At 61.1% G+C, this 14,044-nt stretch overlaps 1 protein-coding gene across 1 annotated transcript in view; it reads right to left on the bottom strand.

Annotated features, from left to right (window-relative positions):
• Nucleotides 1-715: 715 nt before the first annotated feature.
• The window catches only part of prpf19 (pre-mRNA processing factor 19), a 31,757-nt gene continuing 18,428 nt past the window's right edge, over nt 716-14,044 (bottom strand). Inside the window, 6 exon segments of the mRNA XM_087981616.1 lie at nt 716-2,155; nt 2,605-2,710; nt 5,379-5,449; nt 5,452-5,548; nt 9,032-9,117; nt 13,668-13,737. Coding sequence (XP_087837742.1) covers nt 2,058-2,155; nt 2,605-2,710; nt 5,379-5,449; nt 5,452-5,548; nt 9,032-9,117; nt 13,668-13,737 — 528 coding nt within the window. The 3' untranslated portion in view covers nt 716-2,057.

The raw sequence follows: 14,044 nt of genomic DNA, 5'->3' as shown, positions 1-14,044 counted from the left end.
CTTCCTATCCATATACCCATCCAAATGCCTCTTAGATGCTGTAATTGTACCAGCCTCCACCACATCCTCTGGCAGCTCATTCCATACACGTACCACCCTCTGGGAGAAAAAGTTGCCCCTTAGGTCCCTTTTATATCTTTCCCCTCTCACCCTAAACCTATGCCCCTCTAGTTCTGGACTCCCCCACCCCAGGGAAAAGACTTTGTCTATTTATCCTATCCATGCCCCTCATGATTTTATAAACCTCTATAAGGTCACCCCTCAGCCTCCGACGCTCCAGGGAAAACAGTCCCAGCCTGTTCAGCCCCTCCTTGTAGCTCAAACCCTCCAACCCTGGCAACATCCTTGTAAATCTTTTCTGAGCCCTTTCAAGTTTCACAACATCTTTCCGATAGGAAGGAGACCAGAATTACACGCAATATTCCAACAGCGGCCTAACCAATGTCCTGTACAGCCGCAACATGACCTCCCAACTCCTGTACTCAACACTCTGACCAATAAAGGAAAGCATACCAAACGCTGCCTTCACTATCCTATCGACCTGCGACCCCACTTTCAAGGAGCTATGAACCTGCACTCCAAGGTCTCTTTGTTCAGCAACACTCCCTCGGACCTTAGTTATGATGGAGGGAAGGTCTTTGAGGAAACAGCTAAAGGTGGTGGGGCCTAGGACTGAGATCCAACCGATAAAATAAAAGCTCCACTGCAAGTCCTGGGCGTTTCGCCATTTTATTTTTAGAAAACACAAACACACACAACCTTCACAGTACTTTGGAAATGATTTCATCAACAGGCACCGAGGGGGACTTGGCAGCTAGATCCAGACTCTCAGGAACCCCTCCCCCCTCCACAGAGGGGCATCTGCTCAACGGGCTCAATACCTATTGGTCAGCCTCACTCACTCCCCCCTCCCCTCCCCCTTGTTACCGAGTTACAGCAGGAGGCAGGGATTTCACCAACGCCCTCCCACTAAAGGGAGGGGTCAGGTGGCCGTGGGGTGGGGGGGAGGTCAGACAATCGCCAGAGGCAGGGAAGGTGTACGGAGTGGCCTGGGTACAGGCTGGGCTGGGGATGGAGGTGAGGGAGTGTGTCTGTGTGCATGTGTGTGGGGGGGGGGAGAGAGAGAGAGAGATGGGAGGGAGTGTGCGTGTGTGTGTGTGGGGGGGGAGAGAGAGAGAGCGAGAGAGAATGTGTGTGAGAGAGAATGTGTGTGTGTGAAAGTGTGTGGATGAGAGACAGTGTTTGTATGTGTGTGTGAGACAAAGTATGTGCGAGAGAGAGAGACAAAGTGTGCATGTGTATATGTGTGAAAGTATGTGCGTACACGTGTGAAAGTGTGTGCATGCGTCTGTGCAGAAGTGTGCTTATATTTGCATGAATGTCTGTGTGTGAAAGTGTGCGTGTGACTCTGCGTGTGTGTGTGTGTGTGTGTGTGTGCACATGTGCGTGCGTGTGTGTTTATGGAGCTGCTCTCGCGACGTTGGAGGGTTCAGGAGGAATAGGGAATAGTCCAGGTTTGTGTGTGTGTTCATGGCTGTCTACCTCACTGTGGCCCTGTCACTCAGACTCTCAACACCCACTGGCCCTCTCCCAACTGGGTTTGCTGGAGCCTGGGGGCGGGAGGAGGGGGGGGGGGGGGGGGGGAACAAAAGGCTGGCACCTGGGTCTTGGGGAGGGGGGGGAATCCAGGCAAGATGCCAGAGTGAGCTGTGCTGGACAAGGGAGGACTGCACAGAAACAGGAGGGGGCACAGGGAGAGGGAGGGAGGGAAGGGAGAGACAGACAGACAGACAGTCTGAAGGTCTTGGGTTTACCGGAATGAGAGGCGGGAGAGAGTCTGAGGGCTACTAGAGGGGGCTGGAGGCTACGGGAGGGGAAAGGTCTCATGGTCATGGGAAGGGACTCGGGGTCACGGGTGGGGGAAGGGTTTTGGGTTCCGGGAGGGGGAAGGGTCTCGGGGTCACGGGAAGGGGAAGGGTCTCGGGAGGGGGAAGAGTCTCGGGGTCACCGACGAAGGAAAGTGTCCATGGTAGCAGGTTACCACGGAAACACTGCGACTACTGGCTGTAGAGTTTGAGGCTACGATCCATGCTGCTGGAAGCGAGGAAGCGAGAATGTTCACCAAATGCCACTCCCGTGGTCTGCGCACTGTGCTCTGGGCAGGGGGGGAAGAGAACAGAAAGCCAGCGTTATTCACACACGCACCCAACACTACAGGTACATGCAGGATGGGGGCTCAGGGGACACAGGGACGGGGTGGACACTGCTGGTAAAGTGAGGGGGGGGGGAAGACGCACACGGACAGGGAGAGAGCAAGAGAGGGAGACAGACAGACAGACAGGGAGAGAGAGAGAGACAGAGACAGAGAGAGGCGGATTGGGGAGGAGGTATACAGACAGTGGGAGAGAGGACGAGAGGGCAGCAAGAAGGGGGAGAGAGAGAGAGCGAGAGCATGAACATGAGAGAACGTGAGAGAGAGAGCGTGAGTGAGGGAGTGAGTGAGGGAGGGAGTGAGGGAGGGAGCGAGGGAGGGAGCGAGGGAGGGAGCGAGGGAGGGAGTGAGGGAGGGAGCGAGGGAGGGAGGAGCGAGGATCGGGCGCTTACCTGTGAAGTGCAACACCTCGGCCCACTGCTTACACACGTACACTCGGATGTCTGTACTGCCACCAGCCAGGTAAGTGCCGCTCTGGTCAAAGGTCAAACATTTCACCTGGAGAAAGGTGAGAGGCCACAGGCATGAGATGGGACAGCAGCACGGAGCAATCCCGAAATTGGGAGCGAGGGTGGCAGGCAGGGACGGAGCGAGGAGAGTCGGGAGGGGAAGGGGCTGCCGGGCTTTACCCGGTGCCAGGGTCCGGGCAGGACAGTCAGTGAACGGCACCCACTGCCCAGATGGTGTGTGAGAGAGAGACCAGCCTTTAAACCCATCAGCTGGGGAGTTGCCGGGGTTTTGGGGGGGGGGGGTGGGGGAAAGTTTGTACTTGAGGAGGCAGCTTTTATCTCTATTTCTCTAATTAATGTTTTTCTTCGTTATTCATTCCTTCAAGGGATGAGGCCTGTTAAGAGTCACGCCGGTGCTTTGGGTCTGGAGTCACGTGTAGACCCTGACCAAGGGGGGGGGGGGGGGGTGGGGGGAACGAAAGTTTCCTTCCTGAAGGACACTGGTGAGGGTGACAACTTTATCAGACAAAACACACAATGGGCTCATGGTCATCATGAGACTCTCAAAGCCAGATTTTTTTAAAAAATCAAATTGAATTAAGTTCCACCATCTGCCATAGCAAGAGTCTAACCGTGACACCCAGACCTTTACCCTGGGGCTCTGGGTTGACAGGACCACTATACCAACACCTCCCTTAATTTACCTCGACTAATCTGTACTGACGTAGTTTTGGACCGAATATGGTGCTGTAAGCAGTAACGTGCAACCGTTACATTGGACTCATGTGACAATAAACTGCATTCAAATTCCATACCACCCAGCACCTTCAGCACTGACCCTCCGACAGTGCGGCCCTCCCTCAGCACTGACCCTCCGACAGTGCCCACTCCCTCAGCACTGACCCTCCGACAGTGCGGCCCTCCCTTAGCACTGACCCTCCGACAGTGCGGCCCTCCCTCAGCACTGACCCTCCGACAGTGCGGCCTCCCTCAGCACTGACCCTCCCACAGTGCGGAGCCCCCCTCAGCACTGACCCTCCGACAGTGCGGCCCTCCCTCAGCACTGACCCTCCGACAGTGCGGCCCTCCCTCAGCACTGACCCTCCGACAGTGCGGCCCTCCCTCAGCACTGGACCCTCCGACAGTGCGGCCCTCCCTCAGCACTGACCCTCCGACAGTGCGGCCCTCCCTCAGCACTGACCCTCCGACAGTGCGGCCCTCCCTCAGCACTGACCCTCCAATAGTGCGGGCCTCCCTCAGCACTGACCTCCAATAGTGCGGCACTCCCTCAGCAATGACCCTCCGACAGTGCGGCCCTCCCTCAGCACTGACCCTCCGACAGTGCGGCCCTCCCTCAGCACTGACCCTCCGACAGTGCGGCCCTCCCTCAGCACTGACCCTCCCACAGTGCGGCCCTCCCTCAGCACTGACCCTCCGACAGTGCGGCCCTCCCTCAGCACTGGACCCTCCGACAGTGCGGCCCTCCCTCAGCACTGACCCTCCAATAGTGCGGCACTCCCTCAGCACTGGACCCTCCGACAGTGCGGCCCTGCCTCAGCACTGACCCTCCAATAGTGCGGCACTCCCTCAGCACTGACCCTCCGACAGTGCGGCCCTCCCTCAGCACTGACCCTCCAATAGTGCGGCACTCCCTCAGCAATGACCTCCGACAGTGCGGCCCTCCCTCAGCACTGACCCTCCGACAGTGCGGCCCTCCCTCAGCACTGACCCTCCGACAGTGCGGCACTCACTCAGCACTGACTCTCCGACAGTGCGGCTCTCCCTCAGCACTGACCCTCCGACAGTGCGGCACTCACTCAGCACTGACCCTCCGACAGTGCGGCCCTCCCTCAGCACTGACCCTCCGACAGTGCGGCACTCCCTCAGCACTGACCCTCCGACAGTGCGGCCCTCTCACAGCACTGACCCTCCGACAGTGCGGCCCTCCCTCAGCACTGACCCGCCGACAGTGCGGCCCTCCCTCAGCACTGACCCTCCGACAGTGCGGCCCTCCCTCAGCACTGACCCGCCGACAGTGCGGCCCTCCCTCAGCACTGACCCGCCGACAGTGCGGCCCTCCCTCAGCACTGACCCTCCCACAGTGCGGCCCTCCCTCGGCACTGACCCTCCGACAGTGCGGCCCTCCCTCAGCACTGACCCTCCGACAGTGCGGCCCCCCCTCAGCGCTGACCCTCCCACAGTGCGGAGCCCCCCTCAGCTCTGACCCTCCCACAGTGCAGAGCCCCCCTCAGCGCTGACCCTCCCACAGTGCGGAGCCCCCCCTCAGCGCTGACCCTCCCACAGTGCGGAGCCCCCCTCAGCACTGACCCTCCCAGTGTGGAGCCCCACTCAGCACTGACCCTCCCACAGTGCGGAGTCCCCCTCAGCGCTGACCCTCCCACAGTGCGGAGCCCCCCTCAGCACTGACCCTCTCACAGTGCGGAGCAACTCTCAGCGCTGACCCTCCCACAGTGCAGAGCCCCCCCTCAGCACTGACCCTCCCACAGTGCAGAGCCCCCCTCAGCGCTGACCCTCCGACAGTGCGGAGCCCCCCTCAGCACTGACCCTCCGATAGTGCGGAGCCCCCCCTCAGCGCTGACCCTCCCACAGTGCAGAGCCCCCCCTCAGCACTGACCCTCCCACAGTGCAGAGCCCCCCTCAGCACTGACCCTCCGATAGTGCGGAGCCCCCCTCAGCGCTGACCCTGACTGCCTTACCTCGTAATGGTCATCCAGTTGGATGGTCTTGAAGTTCTTCAGCTTGCGCAAGTCCCAGAGTTTGACCTGGAGTCGTCAGCGGCTGTGGCCAGGTAGTACCCGTTCTCAGAGAAGGCGATGCTGGTGATGGGGCCGGAGTGCCCTGGGAAGTTGGCCACGTTTGTCCGTTCCTGGGGAGGGAGAGAGAGAGCGAGCGAGCGAGAGTGTGAACGTTGGAACACGGTGACTGAGCCCCTCACTCACCAGGTCAGGGGAGCAGCCGGCGATGACCGAACCCAGGGAGTGGCAGCTCTTTGGTCTGCACACGTGGTCAGTGATAGTGCCTCCTTCCCCAGCGGCCAGTGTCCCCCTGGGAGGGGGCGGGGGGGGGGGGGGGGGGAGGGAATGCCATCCCCGGGGAGGGGGAGGGAGGGAACGCAGTCCCCGGGGTGGGGGGGGGGGGGGGGGGGTTAGGGAACGTTGATCCCGGGGATGGGGCGGGGGGGAGGGAGGGAACGCAGTCCCCAGGGGAGGGGGGGGAAGGGAACGCAATCCCCAGGGGAGGGGGGGGCGGGGCGGGGAGTGAATGCAATCCCCAGGGGAGGGGGGGTAGGGAACATAGACCCCGGGTTGGGGGGGGGGGAAGAAAGGAATCCCCAGGGAGGGGGGGGGTAAGGGAACGCAGTCCCTGCGGAGGGGGTGGGGTGGGGAGGGAACGCAGTCCCTGGGGAGGGGGTGGGGTGGGGAGGGAACGCAGTCCCCGGGGTGGGGGTGGTGGGGGGAAGGAACGCAGTCCCTGCGGAGGGGGTGGGGTGGGGAGGGAACGCAGTCCCCGCTGAGGGGGTGGGGTGGGGAGGGAACGCAGTCCCTGGGGAGGGGGTGGGGTGGGGAGGGAACGCAGTCCCGCGGAGGGGGTGGGGTGGGGAGGGAACGCAGTCCCTGGGGAGGGGGTGGGGTGGGGAGGGAACGCAGTCCCCGGGGAGGGGGTGGGGTGGGGAGGGGACGCAGTCCCCGGGGAGGGGGTGGGGTGGGGAGGGAACGCAGTCCCTGGGGAGGGGGTGGGGTGGGGAGGGAACGCAGTCCCCGCGGAGGGGGTGGGGTGGGGAGGGAACGCAGTCCCTGGGGAGGGGGTGGGGTGGGGAGGGAACGCAGTCCCGGGGAGGGGCTGGGGGGGGGGGGGGGGGGGGAGGGAACGCAGTCCATGGGGAGAGAACGCAGTCCCCGGGGAGGGGGTGGGGGTTGGGGGGGGGGGAAGGAACGCAGTCCCCGGGGAGGGGGTGGGGTGAGGAGGGAACGCAGTCCCTGGGGAGGGGGTGGGGTGGGGAGGGAAAGCAGTCCCAGGGGAGGGGCTGGGGGGGAGGGAACGCAGTCCCTGGGGAGGGGCTGGGGGGGAGGGAACGCAGTCCCCGGGGAGGGGGTGGGGTGGGGAGGGAACGCAGGTCCCCAGGGAGGGGGTGGAGTGGGGAGGGAACGCAGTCTCTGGGGAGGGGGTGGGGTGGGGAGGGAACGCAGTCCCCGGGGAGGGGGTGGGGTGGGGAGGGAACGCAGTCCCTGGGGAGGGGCTGGGGGGGGGAGGGAACGCAGTCCCTGGGGAGGGGCTGGGGGGGGAAGGAACGCAGTCCCCGGGGAGGGGGTGGGGTGGGGAGGGAACGCAGTCCCCGGGGAGGGGGTGGGGGTGGGGGGGGGAAGGAACGCAGTCCCCGGGGAGGAGGTGGGGTGGGGAGGGAACGCAGTCCCCTGGGGAGGGGCTGGGGGGGGAAGGAACGCAGTCCCCGGGGAGGGGGTGGGGAGTGGGGGGGGGGGGGGGGGGAAGGAACACAGTCCCCGGGGAGGGGTGGGGGGGGAAGGAACGCAGTCCCCGGGGAGGGGCTGGGGAGTGGGGGGGGAAGGGAACGCAGTCCCCGGGGAGGGGGTGGGGAGTGGGGGGGGGGGGGAAGGAACACAGTCCCCGGGGAGGGGGTGGGGGGTGGGGGGAAGGAACGCAGTCCCCGGGGAGGGGGTGGGGTGGGGGGGGAAGGAACGCAGTCCCCGGGGAGGGGGTGGGGTGGGGAGGGAACGCAGTCCCTGGGGAGGGGGTGGGGTGGGGGGGGAAGGAACGCAGTCCCTGGGGAGGGGGGGGTGGGGTGGGGGGGGAAGGAACGCAGTCCCCGGGGTGGGGGTGGTGGGGGAGAGGAACGCAGTCCCTGCGGAGGGGGTGGGGTGGGGAGGAACGCAGTCCCTGGGGAGGGGGTGGGGTGGGGAGGGAACGCAAGTCCCCGGGGAGGGGCTGGGGGGGGGGGGGAGGGAACGCAGTCCCTGGGGAGAGAACGCAGTCCCCGGGGAGGGGGTGGGGGGTTGGGGGGGGGGGAAGGAACGCAGTCCCCGGGGAGGGGGTGGGGTGGGGAGGGAACGCAGTCCCTGGGGAGGGGGTGGGGTGGGGAGGGAAAGCAGTCCCCGGGGAGGGGTGGGGGTGGGGAGGGAACGCAGTCCCTGGGGAGGGGCTGGGGGGGGAGGGAACGCAGTCCCTGGGGAGGGGCTGGGGGGGGAGGGAACGCAGTCCCTGGGGAGGGGCTGGGGTGGGGAGGGAACGCAGTCCCCGGGGAGGGGGTGGGGTGGGGAGGGAACGCAGTCCCCGGGGAGGGGGTGGGAGTGGGGGGGGGGGGGGGGGAAGGAACACAGTCCCCGGGGAGGGGGTGGGGGGTGGGGGGGGAAGGAACGCAGTCCCCCGGGGAGGGGCTGGGGGTGGGGGGGGAAGGAACGCAGTCCCCGGGGAGGGGGTGGGGAGTGGGGGGGGGGGGAAGGAACACAGTCCCCGGGGAGCGGGTGGGGGGTGGGGGGAAGGAACGCAGTCCCCGGGGACGGGGTGGGGTGGGGGGGGAAGGAATGCAGTTCCCCGGGGAGGGGCTGGGGGGGGGAAGGAACGCAGTCCCAGGGAGGGGGTGGGGTGGGGAGGGAACGCAGTCCCTGGGGAGGGGGTGGGGTGGGGGGGGAAGGAACGCAGTCCCTGGGGAGGGGAGGGTGGGGTGGGGGGGGAAGAACGCAGTCCCCGGGGTGGGGGTGGTGGGGGGGAAGGAACGCAGTCCCTGCGGAGGGGGTGGGGTGGGGAGGGAACGCAGTCCCCGCTGAGGGGGTGGGGTGGGGAGGGAACGCAGTCCCCGCTGAGGGGGTGGGGTGGGGAGGGAACGCAGTCCTGGGGAGGGGCTGGGGCGGGGGGGGGGAGGGAACGCAGTCCCTGGGGAGAGAACGCAGTCCCCGGGGAGGGGGTGGGGGAAGGAACGCAGTCCCCGGGGAGGGGCTGGGGGGGAAGGAACGCAGTCCCCGGGGAGGGGGTGGGGTGGGGAGGGAACGCAGTCCCTGGGGAGAGGGTGGGGTGGGGAGGGAACGCAGTCCCCGGGGAGGGGGTGGGGGAAGGAACGCAGTCCCCGGGGAGGGGCTGGGGGGGAAGGAACGCAGTCCCCGGGGAGGGGGTGGGGTGGGGAGGGAACGGCAGTCCCTGGGGAGAGGGTGGGTGGTGGGGGGGGGGAACTCAGCAGCAGCTCGGTGGAGGCTCTGGGAAATGTTCTTCCAACGTGATGAGTGGACTCAGCCCATTGGCAGGGAGAGAGGGTGCCGGGGGTGGGGTGGGGGTGGGTTCGGGCGTCTCCGTGCTGGCCCTCCTGGCGTACGCCAATGCCAGAGGTTTTGCCATCACCCACCTTCAGGTCCCAGATCTTGATCTGTGAGTCAATGGTGCCCGTGCCGAAGATGAGTCCATCCGGGTGGAACTGGGCGCAGGTCAGGGCTGGAGGGGGGGGGGGGGAAAAAGGCAGTGCAGCCGTACATTACTCAGGGACAGTGACACGCCAACACACCCTCCTGAAACACAGCCCAATCTGCACCCAGTCCCTCACTCTCTGTCCCCCTCTGCCCCTGAGCACTGGGGAAGGGCCCCACTCTGTGCGAGCACCAACCCCAGCCTCTGACGGCCCGCTCGGAATTCTGATGCCAACGTTCCCAACGGCCATCTCACATTACAATCAGCCCTGCAGCTACATTTACAAGGGTGTTGCCAGGGCTGGAGGGTCTGAGCTACAGGGAGGGGCTGAACAGGCTGGGGCTGTTTTCCCTGGAGCGTCGGGGGCTGAGGGGTGACCTTATAGAGGTTTATAAAATCATGAGGACATGGATAGGGTAAATAGACAAAGCCTTTTCCCTGGGGTGGGGGAGTCCAGAACTAGAGGGGCCTAGGTTTAGGGTGAGAGGGGAAAGATATAAAGAGACCGAAGGGGCAACTTTTTCACCCAGAGGGTGGTACGTGTGTGGAATGAGCTGCCAGAGGATGTGGTGGAGGCTGGTACAATTACAGCATTTAAGAGGCATTTGGATGGGGATATGGATAGGAAGGGTTTGGGGGGATATGGGCCGAGTGCTGGCAGGTCACCCCTCAGCGTCCAACGCTCCAGGGAAAACAGCTCCAGCCTGTTCAGCCTTTCCCTGTAGCTCAGACCCTCCAACCCTGGCAACATGGTGGCTCAGTGGTTCGTGCTGCTGCCTCACAGCGCCAGGGAGCCTGGTTCGATCCCAGCCTCGGGGGGTGACTGTCCATGTGGGAGTTTGCACATTCTCCCCGGGTCTGCGTGGGTTTCCTCCGGGTGCTCCGGTTTCCTCCCACAGTCCAAAGATGTGCAGGGTCAGGGTGGATTTGCCGTGCTAAATTGCCCCATAGTGTTCAGGGATGTACAGGTTAGGGTGGATTGGCCGTGCTAAATTGTCCCATAGTGTTCAGGGATGTGTAGGTTTGGGTGGATTGGCCGTGCTAAATTGTCCCACAGTGTTCAGGGATGTGTAGGTTAGGGTGGATTGGCCGTGCTAAATTGTCCCATAGTGTTCAGGGATGTGTAGGTTAGGGTGGATTGGCCGTGCTAAATTGTCCCATAGTGTTCAGGGATGTGCAGGTTAGGGTGGATTGGCCGTGCTAAATTGTCCCATAGTGTTCAGGGATGTGTAGGTTAGGGTGGATTGGCCGTGCTAAATTGTCCCATAGTGTTCAGGGATGTGCAGGTTAGGGTGGATTGGCCGTGCTAAATTGTCCCATAGTGTTCAGGGATGTGCAGGTTAGGGTGGATTGGCCGTGCTAAATTGTCCCATAGTGTTCAGGGATGTGTAGGTTAGGGTGGATTGGCCGTGCTAAATTGTCCCATAGTGTTCAGGGATGTGCAGGTTAGGGTGGATTGGCCGTGCTAAATTGTCCCATAGTGTTCAGGGATGTGCAGGTTAGGGTGGATTGGCCGTGCTAAATTGTCCCACAGTGTTCAGGGATGTGCAGGTTAGGGTGGATTGGCCATGCTAAATTGTCACATAGTGTTCAGGGATGTGTAGGTTAGGGTGGATTGGCTGTGCTAAATTACCCCATAGTGTTCAGGGATGTGCAGGTTAGGGTGGATTGGCTGTGCTAAATTACCCCATAGTGTTCAGGGATGTGTGGGTTAGGGTGGATTGGCCGTTCTAAATTGTCCCATAGTGTTCAGGGATGTGTAGGTTAGGGTGGATTGGCTGTGCTAAATTGTCCCATAGTGTTCAGGGATGTGCAGGTTAGGGTGGATTGGCCGTGCTAAATTGTCCCATAGTGTTCAGGGATGTGTAGGTGAGGGTGGATTGGCCGTGCTAAATTGTCCCATAGTGCTCAGGGATGTGTAGGTTAGGGTGGATTGGCCGTGCTAAATTGTCCCATAGTGCTCAGGATGTGTAGGTAAGGGTGGGTTGGCCGTGATAAACTGTCCCATAGTGTTCAGGGATGTGTAGGTTAGGGTGGATTGGCCATGCTAAATTGTCCCATAGTGTTCAGGAATGTGCAGGTTAGGGTGGATTGGCCGTGCTAAATTGTCCCATAGTGTTCAGGCATGTGTAGGTTAGGGTGGATTGGCCGTGCTAAATTGCCCATAGTGTTCAGGGATGTGCAGGTTAGGGTGGATTGGCCGTGCTAAATTGTCCCATAGTGTTCAGGGATGTGTAGGTTAGGGTGGATTGGCCGTGCTAAATTGTCCCATAGTGTTCAGGGATGTGCAGGTTAGGGTGGATTGGCTGTGCTAAATTGTCCCATAGTGTTCAGGGATGTGCAGGTTAGGGGGGATTGGCCGTGCTAAATTGTCCCATAGTGTTCAGGGATGTGTAGGTTAGGGTGGATTGGCCGTGCTAAATTGTCCCATAGTGTTCAGGGATGTGCAGGTTAGGGTGGATTGGCCGTGCTAAATTGTCCCATAGTGTTCAGGGATGTGTAGGTTAGGGTGGATTGGCCGTGCTAAATTGTCCCATAGTGTTCAGGGATGTGCAGGTTAGGGTGGATTGGCCGTGCTAAATTGTCCCATAGTGTTCAGGGATGTGCAGGTTAGGGTGGATTGGCCGTGCTAAATTGTCCCATAGTGTTCAGGGATGTGCAGGTTAGGGTGGATTGGCCGTGCTAAATTGTCCCATAGTGTTCAGGGATGTGCAGGTTAGGGTGGATTGGCCGTGCTAAATTGTCCCATAGTGTTCAGGGATGTGCAGGTTAGGGTGGATTGGCCGTGCTAAATTGTCCCATAGTGTTCAGGGATGTGTAGGTGAGGGTGGATTGGCCGTGCTAAATTGTCCCATAGTGCTCAGGGATGTGTAGGTTAGGGTGGATTGGCCGTGCTAAATTGTCCCATAGTGCTCAGGGATGTGTAGGTTAGGGTGGATTGGCCGTGCTAAATTGTGCCACAGTGTTCAGGGATGTGTAGGTAAGGGTGGGTTGGCCGTGATAAACTGTCCCATAGTGTTCAGGGATGTGTAGGTTAGGGTGGATTGGCCATGCTAAATTGTCCCATAGTGTTCAGGAATGTGCAGGTTAGGGTGGATTGGCCGTGCTAAATTGTCCCATAGTGTTCAGGCATGTGTAGGTTAGGGTGGATTGGCCGTGCTAAATTGCCCCATAGTGTTCAGGGATGTGTAGGTTAGGGTGGATTGGCCGTGCTAAATTGTCCCATAGTGTTCAGGGATGTGCAGGTTAGGGTGGATTGGCTGTGCTAAATTGTCCCATAGTGTTCAGGGATGTGCAGGTTAGGGGGGATTGGCCGTGCTAAATTGTCCCATAGTGTTCAGGGATGTGTAGGTTAGGGTGGATTGGCCGTGCTAAATTGTCCCATAGTGTTCAGGGATGTGTAGGTTAGGGTGGATTGGCCGTGCTAAATTGTCCCATCGTGTTCAGGGATGTGCAGGTAAGGGTGGGTTGGCCATGCTAAATTGTCCCATAGTGTTCAGGGATGTGTAGGTTAGGGTGGATTGGCCGTGCTAAATTGTCCCATAGTGTTCAGGGATGTGTAGGTTAGGGTGGATTGGCCGTGCTAAATTGTCCCATAATGTTCAGGGATGTGTAGGTCAGGATGGATTGGCCGTGCTAAATTGTCCCATAGTGTTCAGGGATGTGTAGGTTAGGGTGGATTGGCCGTGCTAAATTGTCCCATAGTGTTCAGGGATGTGTAGGTTAGGGTGGATTGGCCGTGCTAAATTGTCCCATAGTGTTCAGGGATGTGTAGGTTATGGTGGATTGGCCGTGCTAAATTGTCCCATAGTGTTCAGGGATGTGTAGGTTAGGGTGGATTGGCCGTGCTAAATTGTCCCATAGCGTTAGGTGCATTATAGGGATGTTCAGCAGTTTTCTTGAAGTGTCACGGCAGAATTCATGACAGAGAAACAGGTGTAGACGCTTCGGCCGCTCAAACCTCTTCCACCATTCACAACTGATGCCTGTGACTGTAGCCCACAATCCAGCCTTTGGTTGACTCCCTTAATACGGGTGAACAAACATGTATCAGGCGCAGGTTTAAAATGACCAAGAGATCCAGCATCCAGTGGACACAAAGGGGTATAGATATGGCAAACAGCAACGGTCTCTTCCCCAGGGTGGGGGAGACCCGCACTGGAGGGCAAAGGTTAAAGGGGAGAGGGGAGACGGCAAGACTATGCGGAAGGGAGGTCCAATTGCACGCCACCCTCCCACGTGCGGAATGTGCAGAGTGCCCGGACGCTGTGAGTTAAAAGGAGGACCAGACCGGTCTCCAATGACGGAAGGGTGAGGAGGCGAGGGCAGGAAGGCCAGAGACAAGACCAGCCATGACTGCGCGGGATGGGGGGGGGGGGGGTGCAGGCTCAAGGGGCTGAATGGCCCAATCCCCCCACCCAATCCCGGTTCTCATCCGAAGGCCCAGGTCCCTTCCGTTTGCGAGTGACGAGGGTCTCGGTTTGAACCGGGGTTCGGCCTCTGGATGAGCCCCTCCCTCGGGGTGAGGTGAATGCGGGTGGGGGGTTCGGTGTCCAGTTACAGAGCGCACGCCTTACCACAGCCAGCGGCTTCGTCCGTCACCTTAGTGAGAACACGGCCTGTACGGATATCAGAGAAGGCCCAATACTGGCGGGGGAAGGAGAGAGAGTGAGAGAGAGAGACAAGATTCAGTCAGTGTGCAATGACACAACAAGCCGCGGCGTTCTGTACAGTCATCACTGAACACACTCGTGTCACAGATACTGCTCGCTCCAGCTCAGCCCAAACACAACGGGCCCGTCAGAGGGATTCACACTCAGGTCTAGGCTCCGACACACTGACCCTCCGACAGTGCGGCACTCCCTCAGCACTGACCCTCCGACAGTGCGGCCCTCCCTCAGCACTGACCCTCCGACAGTGCGGCACTCCCTCAGCACTGACCCTCCGACAGTGC

Source organism: Chiloscyllium plagiosum, unplaced genomic scaffold (genome assembly GCF_037043375.1).
Source record: "Chiloscyllium plagiosum isolate Xiang-an unplaced genomic scaffold, Cpla_swu_hap1 HiC_scaffold_40, whole genome shotgun sequence".
Classification (NCBI taxonomy): domain Eukaryota; kingdom Metazoa; phylum Chordata; class Chondrichthyes; order Orectolobiformes; family Hemiscylliidae; genus Chiloscyllium; species Chiloscyllium plagiosum.
This window is presented reverse-complemented; position numbering and strand designations above follow the sequence as displayed.